The following is a 23,350-nucleotide window of genomic DNA, read 5'->3' on the forward strand; positions in this document are numbered from 1 at the left end:
GCGCGCGTAGGTCACGTGTTCACCGTGGCGAGGCGCAGCAGAAGCAGCCAACATGGACGCGGGCTTCTTCAGGGTGAGACGGCGCCGTAGCCGCCGCGGCAGCGGCTGCGGCCGCTCTCGATTCTCTCCTCCCCTCGTTCCCCTCTCCTCCTCCTCCCTGCTCCCTGCTGCTCGCCGCGCGGGCTTCGCGCGCGGAGGCAGCGGCAGCCGTCGATTCGCAACTCGGTGGGCAAAAGATGGCGGAGCGCGTGTCGTGCGCGGAGCTTCGGCGGCGGCGGCGGCGGCGGCGACCCGCGCGCCCCCTCCCCATTGGTGGAGCGCGCGTCACGTGGCCCGAGTGCGCGCACGCGATTGGTCGGCGCGCGCGGCCGTGGAGTGAGGCCCGTAGCAGGAGGCCTCAAGGCCGAGGCCTTGGTGTGGTCTTCACGCCGAGGCGACCTGCGGGCACCCCTCACCACCACCCCGATGTCTGGCTGCGTCTTCGTTGCGTGTGGGGCTCCTCTCGTGCAAATGAGGGCCGCTCTTGCGGGAAATGGAGACGTGTTATAAACTAGGGCCCCCATGAGTAGATAGTTGAGTAAACAAAATAAACGCAAACCCCTCATGTGGCCATAGGCTCCCGTGTCGCCTCCGTGTCGTGTTCGTCGACATTCCGTCTCTGTGGCTGCTGTGCGCTTCGTTCACTCTGCGTGTGGCGGTCTCTGGCGTGTGTCCGAGTCCTCTCTGCGTCTTTCCCCTGTCTGTGTCCCATCGCTCTGTCCCCCCTGCCGGGCTCGTCCGTGTCTCATTACGCCCCGTGTCCGACTCGTGGTGTGTTTGTCTAATGCCGCTCTCTCTTCTGTGCTGGTTTTCTGTTCGACGACTCTGTCCTCTGTCTCTCTCCGCGTCTGTCTTTTGTATGTTGTCCTTTTGTTCTTCCCCCGCACCTCCGATTAGCACTTAGCTACGTACGGTGCGAATGAAGTTCATCCAACATCTGTGCTTCCAACATTGTGGTTCGCTCGTCTCGCCTTTCTCGTTTATGTTATTATATATTTAGTGATATACGTTTGTTTTTATGCTGACTAATGTTGGTGTTAATGTTTGGACGCACCATTGACTTCATTACAAATGTATTACAATTAATTAAGTGGGGAAAATGTATTTTGAAGAAGAGCTTCATATCTCTTCGGATTCCTCCAGTCGAAATAAAGATTCGGGGTCAAAATTATCGCCGCCGACTGCAAAATATTATCAGGACTCCTGACAATTAGTCTTCAGGTTATTTGACACTTCCTTGGATAAACAAACGTAATACTACTGTAACGTTGATCCTGTGTGGACTTTACTGTCGTGCACGGCGAACGCGCCCGTGTCCAATAGTGCTGGCGAGCTGTGGTGGTCTCGCTCTCTCGTCCTCATCGCTGCACTGTTCCACAGGGAACGAGTGCCGACCAGGACAACCGCTTCTGCAACAAGCAGAAGAAGCTCATGAAGCAGATGAAATTTGCCGAAGGACTGGAGAAAAAGGTGATGGATGATCCAACACACCACGGACTCGAAGACGATGCATATACTTCGATTTAAAGCTTTCGTGACTGCAGGGATTCATCTTGGTTCTTTCGGTAAAGTCACGTAGAAGGGAAGTAATAAAATAATAAAAACAAAACATATTAAAATTATTCTCACGACACAACGCAAGCAGCCGTCCTCACCTGAGGATGGCTGCTTGCGTTGTGGCCGAAACGTCGTGAGAATTATTTTATTATGTTTTGTTTTTATTACTTCCCTTCTACGTGACTTTACCGAAAGAACCAAGAAGATGCATATACTATCAGAGCATGTGTTTTTGTTTGCATGTTTGCCACAAGTATATGTGGTTAATCCAGACATGATTCCTTGCAAAAGGTTTCTGTTTGGTGGTTGATTGTGTTGCAGTCGAAACGTGAGAATTTGTATTGTTGTATATTTATATTATTTTATTATTTCCCTTCTACGTGACTTTACCGAAAGAACCAAGAATATCTTAACACCTGTTTTATTGCCAGAAAGGGTAAAATCTATTCTTATATGTTTATACTGGCAACGAGGTCCCATGGCGTACACTACTCCTCACTCATTCGCAGCACTGCAGGCACACTCAAAACGAATGGCGATGTGGAAAATGCGATCGTCCATGGCCTGTACCGTACACGCATTATAGTCTATGGCAGGGGTCGGCAACCTAAGGCTCCGGAGCCGCATGCGGCTCTTTACGGGCTGCTTCTTGACGATATGTACGTATGTACATAGATGCATTGCGGCTCTTGAAATACTGAATTTTGTACCGAATTGGAAAAAAATGGCTCTTCTTGTTATTTTGGTTGCCGACCCCTGGTCTATGGGCATTCGGTTTTCTGGGATTTGTTTGACTGCAACCATAGTAGCTCCACTGTGGTTTGGAAGGGAATGGTGGCTGCCAAACCGAACCACGTTTATGTAAATGAGTAGTACTGCAGACAGGAGAATGTGCGGCGACTGGAAACAAACACGAGGAATGCATTTCTGTCAACCCCTTACCACAGTGCCTACCTTATTACAGATAATTCAGACCTTATTGGTCACCCCGTTCCCTTTCCATCTCGACGTTCATCGAAATCCCATCACAAGGGAGAAACGCAAACGTACAAACACCATGGGGTTTTTTGCCCGTATTCAAACGGGTGTCTGCCGTGTGGACCTGAAAACTCTATTTCCATGTACAGGAATTCGGGGTAAACCGTATGGGTTGACAGGTATGGGAATGATTAATATTACAGTTCAAAGAAATGTGTTTCTCATTGTTTACAGAAAGTGTTGAAGTTTGCCGATTATTATTTTTGCTGCCCTTGGGCATTGCAAACTGCGGATTTACCCAGTTTGTAGATTAAACCGTGCATGGTGAAATTTATTTTTTAAGTATGTTTTACTTGCACGCTGGTTTAATCATTAGCTACTCCTCACTCGTCAAATGTCATCGACTCGGAGCTCACGTGACTGCCCACGCGTTGGTAAGTAAACCGGATAAGCAATGAAAACAGAAAATTAGTCCTGGATTCACTCCTGTTCCATATCGCTAAACGATTAATACATTTCATACCTAAGTGACATTGTACTGCATTGTCCAAGTGTTTTCTTTACCTGGGCCACCCCTTCCTCTGTTACCCCAGATAATTGGAAGTTGATTGAACCATACACCAATGCTAGACTATATCGTGTTGCGTATGAGTGCATGTCAACTGTAAATTGAGTCTTAAAGGAAAAAAAGAGACTTTAATAGCATTGGTGGAATGCATGCCTGGATTAAGTGACGTTGATAGTGGTGGAATGATGCATCGTTTAGTCAATTGCTGCGGATTTCTAACCCTCGTGACGCGTGGCTCAAGTTCCGTGCTTTCGAATCGAGGTGTTTTCATTCCTTTTTGTTACCTCATGGGTTCATGTCACCCCTGTAGCCGCCGATTGCTCTCCCATTCATCGCAATGTAATCGCTGCATCTATGAAAGTTATTAAAATATGGCCACTAATGAGATCATGTGCAGGAGTCGGGTGGACTATCGCATCGTGTTGACGGAGGGATGATGACATCTTGGGGAGACCTTCGTCCAGCAGTGGATTGATCATGGTTGTTGACAATAAGTGTGTTGGTGAGACACGGATGAACCTGTGCTTGCTAGATCTTCCGCTCCACGGTGTTTATGATAATGATAGCAGCCAGCACCACTGTTGCGACGCTTCTGACGGGCATTGCCTCGGCCACTCGGTTTGGAGGAACTTGGCGGGGTGTGCGGCTCGTGTTGACTGGTGTCCCGATGTCTCCAGGTTGACATGACCAAGGTGAACCTGGAGACCATCAAGCCGTGGATCACGCAGAAGATCACCCAGATGCTCGGCTTTGAGGACGACGTCGTAATTGAGTTCGTCTTCAATCAGCTGGAGGAGAAGGTGAGACACGCACTTGTGACACCCGCACCCAGCACCAGCGATCCGTCATCACGGACCGGAGAGCCGCAGCGCTCGGCTGTGACGTCACGGCGATCCCAGTTGACATGTGACGATTCATCGGCCCGGCGATTCGATCAGTTATCCCAATTTGCGGCCACGATTTGATTGAATTTGTGCTCTCTCTCATTGCTTTGTTTTTACACCTTGAACAACAGTGTGTCCTCGAAAGAGCGGGATGTCTAATAGGGGTGGAGTGTGCCCCGGTATACATCCGTTTTTGGAACCAAACCTCATCAATTGCATTCGGCATTATTTGTCTCGTTATATTGTTCTTTGTATTCAATAACAAATTATATGAAAATCATTATAAAGGGGAAATAAAACCTCCGCTGAAACCACCAAAAATCACAAGCCAATACGTGAGCGCACAATCCAGTGATGACTGGGGCTGCGTGTAAGCGTGACGCGTAAGAGCAGCATGGAGACGCAGCTCACGACAATTTGCCGTTGCGTTCCAGTGTCAAGCGTCCGCAGTGCTTTGATTTATATTTTTTATTACAAATTTTAGCGGTACCCTACAAAACGACCTGCTACACGCGGTATAACCACGTGCACGCAACATTTCGAGGACAAACTGTATAACTCGTCGCTTATTATGTTCACTTTTGTTGACACCGTCAGCCTAAATGTTACATTGTAAATCGTACCACTCTCGTGCATGAACTGTGAACAACCTGTCGTCAATTGGACGCACATAACATGAACCGTGAGAATCGATTCAAATCGAGGGATCTTGAGTGTCATTACACGCTTAATTGCTAGCGTCCGCAACCCCTTTTACATGTAACCAATGCCGTGAGCTTGGCGCCGTTTATCCGCCCGTCCGTGATGGCTCTTTGCTGCTGTGCATAGTGCGCTGTAGCGATTGCAGCAGAGGCCTTTTGCTGCACTCTCTCCACGTGGTAGGGTTGCTGCGATATGGCCGTAGTACGATACGGAGGGACCCCACGATAATTGCATCGCCCCCTTCGCAATATATCGTGTTGCGATTAGCGTAAAAAATAGATTTAGTTTCTTAACAAAAACATTTATTTTTCGATTTAAAGCTTTCGTGACTGCAGGGATTCATCTTCTTGGTTCTTTCGGTAAATTCACGTAGAATGGAAATAATAAAATAATAAAAATCAAACATAATAAAATAAAAACATTTATGTATGAATTAGAGGAATAGTTTAGTCCGTTTTGGTATCCGCGTCTTTCTGATAGCACGAGGCTTTCACGAAGGAAGGAAGGAAGACTCGTCACACGGGTGATGTCGCTATGTGTTATCGAATTTGGCAAATAGGAACCAAGATGCTGGCGCTGAGTGGCCTAGTCAATTTGAATGACGTTGAGGGATCTTCTCACATCCGCAGAGAGGCAGACGACGCGTGATATTTTCCCGTTAATGCACGCCACAGTAATAACCAGGGTGGCCCGTGGGATTTGAACCACGGACCTCTGCAATGAGCGGCACCCTCTGAGCTATGTCTGAAATAACCAACGCAGTATTTAATGTTCTAGATAAATAAGTGCCTTGCAAAATGTGTTCAAAACTAATTGGCAGCAGAAGGGTTATTATATATGACGTCATCATGATGTTTTCTTGTGTAACTACCAAATATCAGCATTAACAGAATGTAACTATATACAGTGACGAGTGTGCTCGGAGCAGCCTTATGCTCGGTGAACCGCATTCGAAAAATAAATATTTTGGATAGGAAGTACAGCAAGGCACAAAAACAACACGATGCAGATGCCAAGTCCGATTCCAGTCGATGGGTTGTGGGTATGGGGTACGGCGACGATTCGTATCGCAGCAGCTCCGGCGCAGGAGAGAATCCAGCAGAGGCAGCAGTCGCTGCTCTTGGCGCACGCAGCTTCACGTAACGACGCGTTGACGACGAGGCCTTGCCTCTCTCTCGTCGTCGTTGTTGTTGTTGTTGCTGTTGCTGGGCGCCTGTTGATGAAGGGCGGGGGTATGAACCTTGAAATGTTGTGGTTGTTGTTGTAAGCAAATGCACAATGACTGTTGTTGACTGTCCACACTCTGTGTTGATGGTGTCTAATGATGTGATTTATGATTTAAAAGGCCTGACACCCAATTTGGAGTTATTTCATCTCAAGTTGTTAGCTCACACATCATGACTCCTATTCTCCAGTGCTGTGTTAAGCGGAGGTGAGTCTGACAAGCAGGTTAATTGCACAAAGTAATCATTGTAATGCCTTAAACTGTTATCCAATGTGTTTTGTAGCTGCCGATCGGCAGAAGTACATTTTATACTCGATTAACTATGAATGGCATATTTGTTTTTAATACTTAAATTAAATGGTGATTTCAAATCCCAAGTGTGGTTTTCCGGGTCTCTTTTTTTTCGTTGAAGTCAACTTTTGTACACGCCCTAAGTAAGTAAGCAAGCAGTGCGTGGCGTTAAAGGTTGAGAGAAAGAACGCTCAAACACGCAGCCCGACCCGGAAAACCGCACTCGGGATTATGAACGGCGGCAAAAACTCACATGTTAATTTAAACAATGTACTAATTATATTCGGAGCATAATTAACCGCATCTAATTAAAATTTACTATCGCTCGTGGCCAGTGTGTGTGCGCGCGCGTGCGTGTGTGTGTGGTTAAACGTTACAATGTTGATGTTGATTTTTCAAGAAAAAAAGTTGCGGTGGTGGTGGTGTTCAACGCTCAGATTTAGTCACTTTTCTCTCCGAACTGAGGAGGTAATCGCGGTGGCGCCGCTGCTGCTGATGCTACGAGTGAAATCTCTCGCGGCAGTAGTGATTAACGATCCCATTTTTCGATACTCAACCTTTACGGATGGGACACTGGATAAAATGTCCGATACAACAATTATCGCAATATCTGTTTCCCGTAAACTGCTACTTGCAGGCCACAGTTGTATCGCGGCGTATCGTGTTTGTGCTTTTCCAGCACCCGCAAATGATAGGCGCGTTCTTCAGCTGAAATTTGTTCACCTCCCGCCTGCCATGACTGCGATAATTGTGCCGCGTGTGTAATTAGCCGTTAAATAATTAAACGGACTGCTGAAAGTATGTCGGTCATTTTGTGAAGCTCCGATTAAATGGGTTAACGGCCATTTATTCCCAACTCTATTTTTACCGTCCTTTTGTTATGTCACGTAAAATGAGCGGCGATAATTCCGCTAGAATAATATTTTTGCTAACCAGCAAAATATTATCCAGGAAAGCCGCACTTTTTCAGGAGGGCTCCTGCATTGCGGTATTTGACCATGACCAATTGCGTTGCGATGGCGAGTCTAACCCGTAGGACAATCCCAGTCGTGGCAGCATTGCCTCAAACCCTAGCTTAGGGGCGTTGTGTGTCGCGGGGCCCATCTCATGGTTGCTTGTTCGTGTGTTGCGATTCAGATGTGTGGTACATGGTTGGTAATGGCTTGCGCTAGCGGGGGAGGGCCCGGTGAGAGAGACGCATGTCTGTCGGCCCTGGGGGCACGGCCCGGCCCTGCAGCCTGCCCGCCCCGCCGGCGAGCGCCACGTCTGAAGACGCCACTCTCGCACGCACTCTCCTTCCTCCCTCCGATGTCTTAGTACTTCCGGTGCATCCTCACTGCCACCGCACCACCACGATATCACGACTACTACCACCACCACTGCCGATACTCGTCTCGCCAGCGCCGGTGAACCGCTGTCACAGATAGCTCGACCGCTCTCTGTGTTGTGAGTTAAAGTTGTGTGCCCGGTTGTGAGCAGGGTCAGCACTAGAACATCTCTCCCTTGTAGTATTATTGTGCAAGTCTCGTAGTGTGCTGTTGATCGTTATAAATAGATGAATAGGCATTTTTCACCTTAATCACTTAACATAAAGAAAACAAAGTGTCTTAGCCTGTCAGCCTATTGCTCTTCCATACTTGCGTTAATCGGCAGCGCTTGTTTAAGTGAATTGAACGCTGCATCGGGTTTCGACCTTCGGTGGAACTTGTTAAATGAACATTTGTGCATCGCCAGACTTTTATTGGCAAGAGCACTCCCGTCATCACGACGGTGCCCTGTTAATGTAATAGGTGCGGAGTGATGTTCATGCAATCGCACACGATTAGCATACGCAGCACCGCATAAACACGCATTGAGTGCCCTTGCGGAGCATTATTCGTATTTAAATTAATACATACTGGTTCATTACTCTGCGTAATATTTTTCCGCGTAAGCGAGCCCAAGTGTTTCTGTTCTTCTGCGGCAAAGCGCCACTGATCCCCAATGCCTCCACCCCGCACGGCGCTGCTTTGGATGTCTTCGCCCTGTGCTGGCCCTGCTGATGAGTGGGCTCGTATGCGACGCTCCGCTTTGGTAGCCATTGTTTTACGGGGAGCCCGACGAGGAGGGCAGGTTGTGACGACGCGCACACTCGGCCGTGGGTCTCGCCACGCGGACCGCGGCATTGCCGACTCGCCGAGTGTGTGTCGCTAGATTTATCGACTTTCTGCGTTTCCCCTAAAAGCGATTACACGTAGTGACTTCCTAGGACGAGGACTTGGTCGTCGTGCGGGGTTTAGTCGGGGTTCCGAGGAGTGTGCGTTAAGGATCTTCTATCTTTTATCGGTTCACCTGGTTCTCCTGAGCCCTTGTTAGCAGGACACCACGCTGTACCCTTATTAGTTGGCGACACCTTGCCGAGAAAATCTGAGCCTTTGCTTATTTCTGTTTTCCGCCTTGCCCTTTAATTCTGGTAGGCAAGTCGCCCCTTGGAAAAAAGCGATGTAGCCGGGCAAATTAACTCCAGATTCGGAATCTTTTTGTGGCCCTTTAAGTTGCCTCTTGCGGCCGTCGGGGCGTGTGGAGTCCAATGGGCCGTGGCCGCTCTTGCTCAGCAACGCGGGGTGTGTAAGTGCTGGCGCATAGAAGTGGAGTACAACAGTGGATTTTGGAAAAAGCTCTCTGCGTGCGCTCAAAGCATTTAGAGCCGCGTACCCAACGGCAACGAGGTGGGTGCAACTCTGTTGAGTGCCTCGTAAATTTAACACGGAGGTGTTTACGTTAAACGCTTGAAAATGTAAATTTATTGGCGATGTGGGGTGGTGAGGAGGGTGGGGGGGGGTCGGTCTTGCGACAAAAATTTGGCCAGATCATTACATGGCCTGACCCCAAAATATCTTTTACGAATCACTGCAGTTGTCTAACGACGTGTCTGACTACTTGAGAATGCCAATCTAGTGACTTTTTCGAGGCCTGTTGGCGACTTTACACTTTAAGAAGTTTGCGTCACTGACAGAGGAGTGGAGGGGTGGGGGGTGCCTTGATGGGACTTGTGGGCGAGAGATTGTTGGGGGGTGGAGGGGGGGGCGGCTCTGAACACTGCATGTGTCAGTTTGACGAGTGACGTGCATTGGACTGCCGATTGGCGCTCGGGCGCTGAGATCGGCGCGGTGTGGCGCCATTGTGCCCCTTGTTGCCCTCAGAACCCCGACGGGCGCCTGATGCAGATCAACCTCACGGGGTTTCTCAACGGCAAGAACGCGCGGCTCTTCGTGGGCGAGCTGTGGCCGCTGCTGCTGAGCGCGCAGGAGAACATCGCCGGTATCCCCTCCATCTTCCTCGAGCAGAAGAAGGAGGAGATCAAGCAGAGACAGGTTCGTCACGCCCGTCCACCCCTCATCAACGGCCACCATCAATTCGCCGCCCGGCGAGCGGCCTCCGCAGGCTGCCCGCCGTGTCTCGCCGTCACGCGACGCGACTTTCCGTCCGGCGCACGAGCCGGTTTTTACCGCTCCGTCTCCTGTGTTGGGCGTCCTCTCTCGGACGTGTCCCATCATTGGGCTGCCACTCAAGAGTTAGTCCCTGCCACTGGCCGTCGTACCCCCACACCTCCAATGAACACGGTTGGCTACAAACGGTGCGAAAAGAAGGTCAAAGTATACTTAAATGTTACTGGTAGGAACCCACTGGTTCCACCAGCCCACAGGGGATTATTGTGTCCGTCCATCGTGCAGGGAGGGGCTGGGTGGGGAGGGTGGGGTGGGGCTGGGGGTGGGAGGGGAGGGGCTGGGTGGGGAGGGGCTGGTCACCCCGTGGTGCCCTTATAAAACTCAACATTTAACCTACTCACGCCGGCTTGTGCCCGCCCTCACAGTCGGGCATATTTGCGGAATACACCACGCCGCCGTTGACCCTGCAGGCCATTGACCGAGCAACCCAACGTTTCTACCAGCTCCCTCCGCAGGAATGTGTTTATATATGGGCTGTGGTTGGTGATTCGTGATTATTTGCAGTGCTCAGTGGTTCGTGGTGATGAGAAATGGCTAGTAATTAGTAGTGATGTTTCGTTAGTGATGGGAACATGACGTACATACATACCTCAAGCCACGAGTGTCCTTCCCAAGCATGCTTGGCGTCATTCGCAGCGTCACATTAACACATTGCTCGTGTGTAGCCCTCTTGTGAATCCACTGCTGGATGAGGACTTCTCCATACCGTGTGGAGTGAGGGAGTTCTTTGACAGTACTTCACTGCTCCGTGCGGGTTGGTAAAAGCGGGGGAAGCATAGGTGTTGGAGAACAGTGCAGTACAACAATGTATTTTGCGATTCAGCCACCTGTTGACAAGGCGGCCCTGTGGCAGCCGATGACACCTGTCCTAGACACGAACATCTTCCATCCAAGGGCTGCGCAGGCCTAGCCCTGCTTGGCTTCCGAGATCTGACAAGATCGGGTGCGCTGTGGATGATTTAGAGGCGTGTGTGCTACTTGCGAATTGTAAAAGGCATCATCTGTTCATCCAGAGATGCTTTGGGATGTTCATTGTTATTATTAATGTAGCTTCGGGATAGTAACCTCAGCAGATAGAGCTCTCCTGACCTCCTCCTCTTGAGAGCCTACCGAGGGGTGACGCTTTCCTGCTGCTGCCGGTTTCAGCTGGAACAGGAGAAGCTGGCAGCTCTGAAGATGAAGGAGGAGGCGCTGGCGGAGAAGAGGGAGGAGGAGAGGAAGGCGCGGGAGCGCTCCAAGTCCCCTCGTCGGAGCGGCCCCACAAGGTGAACGGACGCCTCTCGCGCAAACGCATGGCCGGGACAACGGTCGGCCCTCGCAAGTGCTGTGGTGATGTCGCCATCACTGAGTGGTCGAATGTGTGCTGCTATTGTCGTCTTTGTGAGGGTGCGTTGGAGCGGTGGTGCATTGGTTAGTGCAGAAATTCAACGTGCATACGTAGCGCTACGAACCTGGTGACCAGACTTTGGGTTACCACTCACGGTTAGCGTCGGTTACCAATGTTTGAACTGGTCCTGGGCCTTCAATGAGTTCCTGGTGCGGTGTGTAAACGGCAGCACTGGGGAGACAAAGGCAGCCGGGCGTGGTCCTGGCCACGCACCCCCTCGCGTGCCATGCCTGCCTTCGCAGGTGCCACTCGCTAACAGCACTTGCGTCGACTACACGTGGGATCTTTCTTATTGGGGGCACGTGAAAACGCGTGTTTGTCCGCGTGCCTTGGCGTGCGTTTGTCCAGGCGCCGCTCCCACTCTCGCTCCCCACGCCGCCGCGACCGCCGTCGCTCCTCCTCCTCGGCCTCCCCGTCCCCGTCACGGGCGCCGTCCCACGCCCCCTCGCACCACCCCCACGCCGCTCTCCTGGAGGCCGCCAACGCCGCCGCCGCGCAGCCGACCCCGGCGCCGGCCGCGACGCCGGTGTCGGCCGTGCCCAACCTCGCGCAGCTGTCGGCGCTGGCGCACGCGCTGGGGCAGATGAGCCACCCGCCGGCGGGCACTCACCATGGAGACTCGCCCCCGGCGCTACCCGATCAGTCGGCGGCACACCACGGTCTGGCGGCATCGTCGCCGGTCCCCGAGGTCACCTCCACCACCAGGTGGGCACCAGCCTCGTCCCCAGGGGGTTCCGAATTGCGTCAGCGCGTTGTTCACTTTCGCAATAGCATACGGTGTGATATGAATTCTCACGATACGACACGCGGTATAGGTCACCCCGTATGTCTGTAATTGTATTTCGCAATTCATCGTTAATGCATTCCAAGCAAGTTTCACAGCGTTAATGCGCTAGCTCGCTCTGTCCATCTGTCCGGCGAACACGAGGGCATACGCTAACTCTCGTAAAGATAACTGTATTAATGACGGCCTAGGCGATGACATCACGTGGCCACACACGCGCTCGCTCGCCTCCCCATGGCGACGTCTTCACCTGTGACGTCCCCTCGTTCGTTGTGCGGCTAGCAACGCGACTTCGTCATCATCATCGCCGTTTAACTTCTGCCGAGGACCAGACGTGCATTGGAATGCGTGAACACAACCCATGCATCTTCTTGGTTCTTTCGGTAAAGTCACCTGAGGACGGCTGCTTGCGTTGTGGCCGAAACGTCGTGAGAATTATTTTATTATGTTTTATTTTTTATTATTTTATTACTTTCCTTCTACGTGATTTTACCGAAAGAACCAAGAAGATGAATCCCTGCAGTCACGAAAGCTTTAAATCGAAACAACCCATGCATATCCGTGTGTTTTGTTCTCCCTTGTGTTTGCGTTCATCAATCACGCGAGAAAGCTCAATTAACAACCCTACACTTCATAAGAGGTTTGGCCGTGTAATGGTCTCGCAAAACTTACGTTGATGCCCTGTCGGCCTGTGTGTGTGCGTGGACCCAGCGAGGTGATGAGGCTGGAGGCCGCGGCGCTGGCGGGGGGAGTGGAGGTGGGAATGACGGCGGTGCCGCCCCCGTCGCTGCCCGCCAAGAAGCAGCAGGAGGTGGAGGCGGCCGACTCGGACGGTGAAGCGCGCGCCGCTCGCGGCAAGGACCGGCGCCGCTCGCGCTCACACTCCCGACGGCGCCCGCACCACCGCTCCCGCTCGCGGTGAGACCGCACGCCGTCGGCCGCGATCGCTCCGTTGCTGGATGAAGGCCGTCTCAATAGAGAAGTGGCTGTTCAACCGGCTCTAATGGGAAACTTAGGGTGGAGCGGTGGCATAGTGGCGAGCGCACTTGCGCTCTGGACCCGGCGACCCGAGTTCCATTGCCTAGAGTCTGTGTCGAGTGAGACCCGAACCGGTCCTGTGCTCCCTCTTGGTTAGACCGCACTGACCAGCGTGGTGAAGTGTGGTCAAGTAACTTCACAAGACTCGCATAGGTTTGGCGAGGCCCTCATCCAGCAGTGGATTGGCAAAAGGCCTGAATGTGTAATGCGGACTGAGTTTTAGATGTAACTTAAGTAGAGGTATGGGTGGTGTGTGGTATTATTGGTGCTGGTGGTGGTGTGTGAGCTATATGGGGGTGGTGTGGTGATACGGGTGGTTGGGTGGGGTGTGTGTGATGGTATGCGGAGCAGTGGTGCAGTGGTTTGCGCACTGTGCTTCGTGACCTGGGTTTGATTCCCATTCACGACCGAACCAATCCCTGGCTTTCCCGAGGTAGTTCCTGGTGCGGTGTGTAAAACATCGCCACTGGTGAGACAAAGACGGCCGGGCGTGGTGCTGGCCACCCACCCCCTCGTGTGCCGTGCCGGCCTTCACAGGTGCTCGCTAACAACACTTTCCCCAACAGTCTGTTAAGGCTACACGGGGGATCTTTGTCTTTGTGTGCGTGCAGGTCGCGTTCGCGGCGCCGGTCGTCGCCGACGCGTCGCCGCAGCTCGCCTCACCGCATGCGCCGAGCCAGCCCCCGGCGCCACCGCCACCCGTCGCCGTCGCACCACCACTCCTCGTCCTCGCGCCGGCGCTCACGCTCCCGCGGACGGCGCTCCTCCCCCCGCCCACGCACGTGAGGGTCGCGCGTGGTGTGACGGCGCGGTGTGACGGTGCGGTGTGACGGTGCGGTGTGACGGTGCGGTGTGACGGTGCGGTGTGACGGTGTAACGGTGCGGTGTGACGGTGTGACGGTGCGGTGTGACGGTGTGGTGTGACGGTGCGGTGTGACGGTGCGACGGTGCGGTGTGACGGTGCGACGGTGCGGTGTGACGGTGCGACGGTGCGACGGTGCGGTGCGACGGTGCGGTGTGACGGTGCGACGGTGCGGTGTGACGGTGCGGTGTGACGGTGTGGCGGTGCGGTGTGACGGTGTGACAGTGCGGTGTGACGGTGTGACGTGATGGTGTGACGGTGCGGTGTGACGGTGTGATGGTGCGACGGTGCGGTGTGACGGTGTGGCGGTGCGGTGTGACGGTGTGACAGTGCGGTGTGACGGTGTGACGTGACGGTGTGACGGTGTGACGGTGCGACGTGACGGTGTGACGGTGCGGTGTGACGGTGCGGCGTGACGGTGTGACGGTGCGGTGTGACGGTGTGACGGTGTGGCGGTGCGGTGTGACGGTGTGGCGGTGCGGTGTGACGGTGTGACGGTGTGACGTGACGGTGTGACGGTGCGGTGTGGCGGTGTAACGGTGTGGCGGTGCGGTGTGACGGTGTGACGGTGCGGTGTGACGGTGTGGCGGTGCGGTGTGACGGTGTGGCGGTGCGGTGTGACGGTGTGGCGGTGCGGTGTGACGGTGCGGTGTGACGGTGTGGCAATGCGGTGTGACGGTGTGGCGGTGCGGTGTGACGGTGTGGCGGTGCGGTGTGACGGTGTGACGGCGCGGTGTGACGGTGCGGTGTGACGGCGCGGTGTGACGGCGTGACGGCGCGGTGTGACGGCGTGACGGCGCGGTGTGACGGTGTGACGGTGCGGTGTGACGGTGCGGTGTGACGGTGTGACGTGACGGTGTGACGGTGCGGTGTGACGGTGTGACAGGACGGTGCGGTGTGGCGGTGTGACGGTGTGACGGTGTGACGGTGTGACGGTGTGGCGGTGTGACGGTGTGACGTGACGGTGTGGCGGTGTGAAGGTGTGACGTGACGGTGTGACGGTGTGACGTGACGGTGTGACGGTGTGACGGTGCGGTGTGACGGTGCGGTGTGACGGTGCGGTGTGACGGTGCGGTGTGACGGTGCGGTGTCGTGAATGGTGTTGTGTGCGAGGTTCGGCGTGGACGGTATGGGGTGTGTACGGTACGGGTTGTCTGCAAGTTGTGGCTAATGTTCCGATGTGGATGGTGGTCTTTGTATGGTGGTATATGTTGTATGCGTGTTGTGTGTGGTGTGTTGTGTATATGGTAGGTAGCGCTATGTGTGGTAGTGTGAGAAAGTGTGTGTGCTATGGGTAGTCTGGTGTGTATGGTAGTGCTATGTGTGGTAGTGTGAGAAGTGTGTATGCTATGGGTGATGTGTGTAGCTGTGTTGTAGTATGGGCAGTGTGCTAGGGTGGTGGTGTTGGTGTGATGTAGGGTGGTGGTGTTGGTGTGATGTATGGTGGTGTATGGTGTTGTGTGTGGTAGTGTGAGAAGTGTGTATGCTATGGGTGATGTGTGTAGTTGTGTTGTAGTATGGCCAGTGTGCTCGGGTGGTGGTGGTGGTGTGTGTGGTAGCTCTCTAATGATGATGGTGACTGCTGCTGTTGGCACAGGCATAAATCCCGGTCTCGATCCTTCAGTGCCTCCTCACCACGCCGGCGCCACTCACATCGGTCGGCACCTCACCGGACTCGCCACCCTCACCGCTCCCACTCTCCTCACCCAGGTGGGTAGCCCTCACTCATGCACGCAAAGACAAAGATCCCTTGTATAGCTTTAACAGACTGTAGGGGCAAGTGCTGTTAGCGAGCACCTATGAAGGCCGCAACGGTACACGAGGGGGTGGGTGGCCAGCACCACGCCCGACCGCCTTTGTTTCCCCAGTGGCGATGTTTACACACCGCACCAGGTACTCATGTTGAGGCTGAGTCGACCTAGGGGACGCCCAGGACCGGTTCAAATAATCGTCACTGGGTGTTGTTGGCCGTGAGTGGGAATCGAACCCGGGTCGCCAGGTTCATAGCGCAGCGTCGCGCTAACCGCTACCTCTCCCCACTCATGCAGACACACACATACACACACCCGCTCACTCGCACACACGCACACTCCCCTTGCTCGTGCACACACACACACACCCTTATCGCAGTCACCTGACACACATGCAGATTCATACTCGCCCACTACTCCGCGGTGGTGAGACGTTAACTCCCTCGCCTGGTATCTCGGAGGTCGTGGGTTCGATCCCAAACTCTTGACGCCTGTATATTTTGAGTCTGCATGTTCTCCCCGTGGTCTTGTGGATTTTTCTCCGGGTCCTCTGGTTTTTCCCTCCACATTTAGAAACACGTATTTGCAGTATTTGGCTGCTATAAATTTCCACGTGATAAGCCACTCCGTTGAGCTATCATTGGTTCCCAGGGCACTTCCGAAAAGGAGCTCAATAGCTCGGTGGGCCTTAACTGGTAAAATGATGAAATTCTATTGTTTTAACAGCTTCTCATGCCCACCGGGCACCACATTAGTCTTGGTCGCACAGCTGGTAGAGGCTCGCTCGCACTGCCCGCGCGATGGTTTCATTTGACGCACTTTCCTCTTCACGTTCATCGCAGACGTAAAGCGGCACGGAGGAGGAGGAGGCCGCTCCTTGTCCAAGTCTCCCAAGGCTGGATCCTCCGACTCTGGTGGGCACGAGCGGGGGATGTAGACGATGGGGGGGGGGGGGGGGGAGGGGTGTTTAACGAGGCTTTGGCTAACGAGGTGGCGTCAGGGTGTTGGTGAAGGCGGCGAACGTGGTGCGGTGCAAGTGGACTTTGCCGCAATGCCCTCCGAACCCTTGCTCGGCGATGTGGTGACGTGGTGACGTGGTGTCGTGGTGACGTGGTGTCGTGGTGGTGACGTGGTGACGTACGTTGTGGAAATAAAAACCCCCACGCGATCTACACGGCGTGGGGTGGGGGGGGAGCCCTCATCTAGCAGTGGATTGACGAACGGGCTGCTGGTGAGGAGGGACTCGCGAGGGGGGAGGCCAAGGAGTTTGTGACGGAGGCTCACGCCGAGCTTGTTGACGAGGGTTGTTTATCGAGGACGTGTTAACGAAGATGGTTGATTGGGGGTGTGGCGGGGGGGGTGAGGAGGAGCTGTTGACGAGGTGCTGCTACTTGTGTTTCAGACGAGGAGAGGAAGGGGACGAACCCGGACTCGGTGCAGACCCGGCGCCAGTACCGACGCCAGAACCAGGACTCGAGCTCCGGTAAGGGTGTGTGTGTGTGTGTACAGCCTCAAAGTGAGTACCTGGTGCGGTGTGTAAACATCGCCACTCGGGAGACAAACATGGCCTGGAGTGGTGCTGGCCACCCGCCCCCTCGTGCGCTGTGCCGGCCTTCATCGGTGCTCACTTTTACAGCACTTGCACCAACAGTCTGTTAAGGCTATGCAGGGGATCTTTGTCTTTTTAGTAAAAAAAACCCGTGCCACAGCCCACACATTCGCGCTGCTCGCGATCTCCCCCCCGCCACCCCCTCCCTCGCCCCCCCCGCCACCCCCTCCCTCGCCCCCCTTCCCTCGCCCCCCTCCCTCGCCCCGCTCCCTTGCCCCCCTCTCGCCGGCGCCGACACCTGATGCCCGTGCGTGTCTCTCGCCGCTCCGTGTCGTTCTCAGACTCGTCTCCGTCATCGTCGTCGGAGGAGGAGGAGGCGGCGACGGCAGTGGTGAAGGTGGCGGAGAAGGAGGTGGTGCATCCCCACCCATCCCCCCCGCGCCGCCCGCGGCACCGGGACCACTCGCCGCCCAGGTGGGGGCCGCGCCGTCGAGAGTAGCGTCGTCTTCTTCGCCGCCGCCTTGACGGTGGCTAGGAGATGTTAACTGCTTTGCCTGGTACTCAGGAGGTCGTGGGTTCCATCCCGACCCTGACGCCTGCTGTATATTTCGAGTTTGCGTGTCTCTCTCCCGTCATCATCACGGTGGCTAGGAGATGTTAACTACCTCGCCTGGTATCTCCCCGTGGTCGAGTGGAGATGCACACGCGGAGAGACGCGAAAGAACACACGTATACATTGAGATAGAGGCGTGGAGGGGTATACTAACAGACACGGAGATACACACAGTAATATACACGTGCATGCATACACGTAGATATACAGAGCCATGGAGATCCACTTAGACCGACACAGAGAGACTTGGAGGTAATCCACACAGACACATATACAGACACACAGAGGACTGAGACATACACCCTTACACACAGCGAGACACGGAGACACATACAGGCACAGACACAACAACAGCCGCCATTTGCCACTAAGTGGCGGTGATATTACCATGGCGCTTGTGCCAGGAGACAGACACGGAGACAAACACACACAGTGCTGTGGAGCAGGTGGTGATGGTGGTGGTAGTGCTGTGTAGCAGGCGGTGGTGGTAGTGGTGGTGGTAGCGCTGTGGAGCAGGTGGTGGTGGTGGTGGTAGTGCTGTGGAGCAGGCGGTGGTGGTAGTGGTGGTGGTAGCGCTGTGGAGCAGGTGGTGGTGGTGGTGGTAGCGCTGTGGAGCAGGTAGTGGTGGTAGTGGTGGTGGTAGCGCTGTGGAGCAGGTGGTAGTGGTGGTGGTAGCGCTGTGGAGCAGGTGGTGGTGGTAGCGCTGTGGAGCAGGCGGTGGTGGTAGTGGTGGTGGTAGCGCTGTTGAGCAGGTGGTGATGGTGGTGGTAGCGCTGTGTAGCAGGTGGTGGTGGTAGTGGTGGTGGTAGCGCTGTGGAGCAGGTGGTGATGGTGGTGGTAGTGCTGTGGAGCAGGTGGTGATGGTGGTGGTAGCGCTGTGTAGCAGGCGGTGGTGGTAGCGCTGTGGAGCAGGTGGTGGTGGTGGTGGTAGCGCTGTGGAGCAGGCGGTGGTGGTAGCGCTGTGTAGCAGGCGGTGGTGGTGGTGGTGGTGGTAGCGCTGTGGAGCAGGCGGTGGTGGTAGCGCTGTGTAGCAGGTGGTGGTGGTAGTGGTGGTGGTAGCGCTGTGTAGCAGGTGGTGGTGGTAGTGGTGGTGGTAGCGCTGTGGAGTAGGCGGTGGTGGTAGCGCTGTGGAGCAGGTGGTGGTGGTGGTGGTGGTGGTAGCGCTGTGGAGCAGGTGGTGGTGGTAGCGCTGTGGAGCAGGTGGTGGTGGTGGTGGTGGTAGCGCTGTGTAGCAGGCGGTGGTGGTAGCGCTGTGGAGCAGGTGGTGGTGGTGGTGGTAGCGCTGTGGAGCAGGCGGTGGTGGTAGCGCTGAGTAGCAGGCGGTGGTGGTAGCGCTGTGGAGCAGGTGGTGGTGGTGGTGGTAGCGCTGTGGAGCAGGCGGTGGTGGTAGCGCTGTGGAGCAGGTGGTGGTGGTGGTGGTAGCGCTGTGTAGCAGGTGGTGATGGTGGTGGTAGTGCTGTGGAGCAGGTAGTGGTGGTGGTAGCGCTGTGTAGCAGGTGGTGGTGGTAGTGGTGGTGGTAGCGCTGTGTAGCAGGTGGTGGTGGTAGTGGTGGTGGTGGTAGCGCTGTGTAGCAGGTGGTGGTGGTAGTGGTGGTGGTAGCGCTGTGTAGCAGGCGGTGGTGGTAGCGCTGTGTAGCAGGCGGTGGTGACCGGCGCTGGCTCTCGGGACTGCGTGTGCGGATGGGTAAAGCCGTGGTGCGCGTGCGTTTGTGTCGTTTTCACGCTGCCAGGGCGCCGCCGATGGAAGCCCACCCCCCACCGCACCCACCAAGGTGGGACATCGCCCGGCACACACCGGCACGCTCTACGCCCGGCCTAGCGCCCACGGTCACGGGCGGGAGCCTGACGAGATGGCGCCGAGGTCCCCTCCCAGCCCCCCCTCCCCCCCGTTGTGTGATGCAGTGCCGATGGCAATTAAAAGCCTCGCCGAGTCCCGGGGGGGCTTTTTGAAGAGTGTCAAGTTACGCCGGGATGTTTGGCCAAATCCGCGAATGAGCCTTTTGTCAAGTTGGAGGAAACCAGAGGCCGGATGAAAGCCCGTGCTAATGAGGGGGTTACGCTCAGCACGGCCATGTGATCGACGCAGCTGGCAGCCCCATGTCCTAAAACCCTGGCAAGGTCTGGTGGCCACCCATCCGCTAACCAGGCTCACTGCTGCTTTGCTTCAAAAAATGTTCCCGATGGTTTCGGAAACGTTTTTGAAGACTTGCTCGCAAGGTAGTGACGTGTGAGCGTGGTTATGGAGGAGTGTGTCTGTGTCGAGGTTAGCAACACTGTCCTGCAAACTCGGCGACCTGGGTTTGATTCCTGGCTACGTCAAACATCGGTGGCCAGTGATATCTAGACAGGTCCTGGGCGCTCCCTAAGGTCAACTTAGCCATAAATGAGTAGCTAGTGTCGTGTGTAAACATCTCCACTGGGAGACAAAGGCAGCCGGGAATGGTGCTGGCCAAACCTCTTGTGCGCCTTGCCGGTGGTCTAAACAGGTGCTCGCCAACGGCACTTTCCCCAACAGTCTGGTGAGGCTACGCGAGGGACCTGTGCGTGTGTAACGTCGTGCTGTTGTTCGCTCAGGCGGCGCCGCAGCGGCTCCCCCGGACGTCGTAGGCGCTCGCCCTCCCCACGGCGCCGTCGCAGCCCGTCGCCGCACGTCCACCGCAGGTCGCGCACCGCCCCCTCCGGCCCCCGAGCCCCTCGTCCGTGTCGTACGGCTGTCTCTGCTGTGCTGCTGTGTGTAGTGCACGTGGTGCTGTGTGTTGTGCATGTGTCTCTGCTGTGTGTTGTGCTTGTGTCTCTGCTGTGCTGTTGTGTGTTGTGCATGTGTCTCTGCTGTGCTGCTACTGTGTTGTGCTTGTGTCTTTGCTGTGCTGCTGTGTGTTGTGCATGTGTCTCTGCTGTGCTGCTACTGTGTTGTGCAAGGCCATCTCCCCCGTACTGAACCGCGTCTCTCTCCCTCCGCAGGTCCCCATCTCCCGGCCACCGTCACCGCTCCCCCGCCGTGCGCCGCCGCCCCTCGCCCTCCTCCCCGCCGCCCCCTCGGTCCAAGCGCCGCTCCTCCGGGTCTCCCCCGCCGCCCCCCCGCCGCCGCGCCCCCTCCCACACCCCTTCGCCGCCGCCCCCCCCCCAGGGCCAAGCGCCGCGCCTCCCCCTCCCCGTCCCCCGTGCCCCCCCAGCGCATCAAGCGGCGGCAGGGGTCCGCCTCGCCCCCCGTCGCGAGACGCAGGGCGTCCCCCCCGGCCCCTCCCCCGCGGCGCGAGGCCTCTCTCTCGGGGTCCCCCTCCCCTCCCCCGAGCCCCCCGCCCCAAGCGAAGAAGGGGGGGCCCGCGAGGTCCCCCTCCCCCAGGCCCCTCCCGCGCCGCCCCGCGTCCGCGAGCCCCCCCCCGGCCCCCGCGACGCAGGGACCGGGCGTCCCCGTCGCCCGGGCCGGAGAGAGGGGACGGGGGGAGCCCCTCCCCCCCGCCCGCGCCCCCCCCCGTGAAGACCCGCGCCCGCTGGGACGCCCGCCCGGCGGCCCCTCCCCTCGACGGGGCCGCGGGGGAGAAGCCGGCGGAGGAGCGGCGGGCGGCACCGGCGCCCGCCCCGCCCGACACGCGGTGAGCGCCGCGCCGGCAAATCGCCGCCTAGCGGTGCCCTGAACTTTCTTTTTGTCCGCTGGCGTGACCAGCACGCAGCGGCTCAGCAGGCGCCGGCTGCTTTCCCGCCGCAGCAAGCCGAGCCGTGGTGCCGCTCGTTTGACACGCGCGGCGCGTGACGTCGGGACGCGTGTAGGTGACCCTGTGACCCTGTGACCCTGTGACGCTGTGACCCTGTGACCCTGTGACCTTGTGACCCTGTGACCCTGTGACGCTGTGACCCTGTGACGCTGTGACCCTGTGACCCTGTGACGCTGTGACGCTGTGACGCTGTGACCCTGTGACCCTGTGACGCTGTGACGCTGTGACCCTGTGACCCTGTGACCCTGTGACCCTGTGACCCTGTGACCCTGTGACCCTGTGACCCTGTGACGCTGTGACGCTGTGACGCTGTGACGCTGTGACGCTGTGTCGCTGTGTCGCTGTGTCGCTGTGTCGCTGTGTTTGAGTTGCCCCAGCTCTGCTCTGGCTCTGCTCCGGCTCTGCTTGGTGAAATTTCAGTGGAAAACCACCTGTACTGTGCTGGCCCGGTGCTGGCACAACTTGGATGTGCAATAGAAAATGGATATTTGAGGTCGGGTTAGTTAGGCATAAGAGGGTTATAGGGTTGTATTAGAGTTGGGGGTCGGGGTAGTGTTAGAGTTTGGGGCTAGGGGTTAGAGTGGCGGGCAGGGTTGTGCGTTGGGGGTATTGTTCGTGTTGTAGTTAGGAGTCGGGTTAGGGCGTGTGAGTGTGTCCGAGTCTCCGTGGCGATGGCTGCGCTCACGCTGTGCTCATCTGTGTGACAGCAGCGGCGAGGCGACGCGCGCGGGGGTGAAGCGGCCGGCGGAGCGCTCCGCGTCTCCCTCCGCCTCGCGCTCCGCCTCTCACTCGCCCTCGCGCTCGGGCAGCGAGCCCCCCGCAACCGCCCGGGCCCCCCCCCCACGCCTTGGCGTCCCCTCCCCACGTGGACCACGACGACTCCCACAGCGCATCCCCTGACCAGGTTTGTGGATGCCTGTGAGAGCGAGTGTGTGTGTGTAGCCCTCCCCTGGGTCGACTCGGCCTAAATTGAGTACCTGGTGCGGTGTGTAAACATCGCTACTCGGGAGACAAAGGCGGCCGGGAGTGGTGTTGGCCACCCACCCCCACGTGTGCAGTGCCGGCCTTCAATAGGTGCTACTCGGTAACAGTACTTGCCCCTACTGTCTGTTAAGGCTATACTGGGGGATCTTTGGCTTTGTGCAAGCGGTAGCATAGGATTTGGCGCACTGCACTATGAACCTGACCACCCGAGTTCGATTCCTGCTCACGTCCAACACCAGTGACGATTATCTGAACCGGTCCTGGGCCTCCCCGAGGTCGACTCGGCCTCAAATGAGTACATATTGCGGCATGTAAATTCACCACTGGGGAGATAACGGCGGCTGGGCGTGGTGCTGGCCGCTCGCCCCCTCGTGTGCCGTCCCCGCCTTAATAGGTGCTCGCTAACAACAGTCTGTTAAGGGTATATGTGGGATCTATGTCTTTGCGTGCATGTGATGTCGTGGTACGTGCACGTGTGTGCTCTCCCTGCTACGCGTCATCCAGCCGATGATTGCAACGAGCTCCCACGCCGCGCGATTAAGGATATTCCGACCAACGTCGGCGCATTTATGTTTTTCATGGCGTGTGTTTTTTAGCAGCATAACCTTGCCCTGCGATATCGATACACGTGCGCCGCGCACATTGCTCGTCGCTCGACTCAACTGAGCCTTGTGGCGGGGTGTGGGGCAGGTGTCGGACGGCGAGTCCAAGAAAAAGAAGAAGAAAAAGGAGAAGAAGCAGCACAAGAAGGAGAAGAAGCACCGCAAACACAAGAAGCATCGCAAGGAGCGCGGCGACCTGGCCCCCGAGGTGCTGCCCCCCCTAGCCTCGACCTAACCCCTCACACGCAGGGTCAGCCAGGGCGCTGAGTGACCCCGCGTGTGCTGGCGTGTGTGTGCGTGCGCGGGTGAAACGAACGCCGCTTGGTTCTCATTGA

The 23,350-nt window shown here is 56.2% G+C and overlaps 1 protein-coding gene across 4 annotated transcripts; it reads left to right on the top strand.

Annotated features, from left to right (window-relative positions):
* SRRM1 (serine and arginine repetitive matrix 1) lies at nt 1-22,281 on the top strand. 4 transcript variants are annotated; one of them, XM_078877258.1, is made up of 16 exons: nt 1-73; nt 1,420-1,509; nt 3,820-3,942; nt 9,427-9,597; nt 10,879-10,997; nt 11,468-11,824; nt 12,615-12,821; nt 13,553-13,723; nt 15,401-15,513; nt 16,397-16,468; nt 16,957-17,037; nt 17,445-17,577; nt 19,447-19,488; nt 20,291-20,377; nt 20,678-21,309; nt 22,140-22,281. In XM_078877258.1, the coding sequence occupies exons 1-15, from the start codon at nt 53-55 to the stop codon at nt 21,192-21,194; spliced, it is 2,304 nt and encodes a 767-aa protein (XP_078733384.1). In that variant the 5' UTR covers nt 1-52; the 3' UTR covers nt 21,195-21,309; nt 22,140-22,281. The 4 variants fall into 4 exon arrangements, with proteins under 4 accessions (XP_078733384.1, XP_078733383.1, XP_078733385.1 ...); XM_078877257.1 differs by having other exon boundaries at nt 22,137-22,268; XM_078877259.1 differs by having other exon boundaries at nt 15,428-15,513; nt 22,137-22,268.
* Nucleotides 22,282-23,350: the final 1,069 nt, after the last annotated feature.

Source organism: Lampetra fluviatilis, chromosome 47, assembly GCF_964198595.1.
Source record: "Lampetra fluviatilis chromosome 47, kcLamFluv1.1, whole genome shotgun sequence".
Classification (NCBI taxonomy): Eukaryota; Metazoa; Chordata; class Hyperoartia; order Petromyzontiformes; family Petromyzontidae; genus Lampetra; species Lampetra fluviatilis.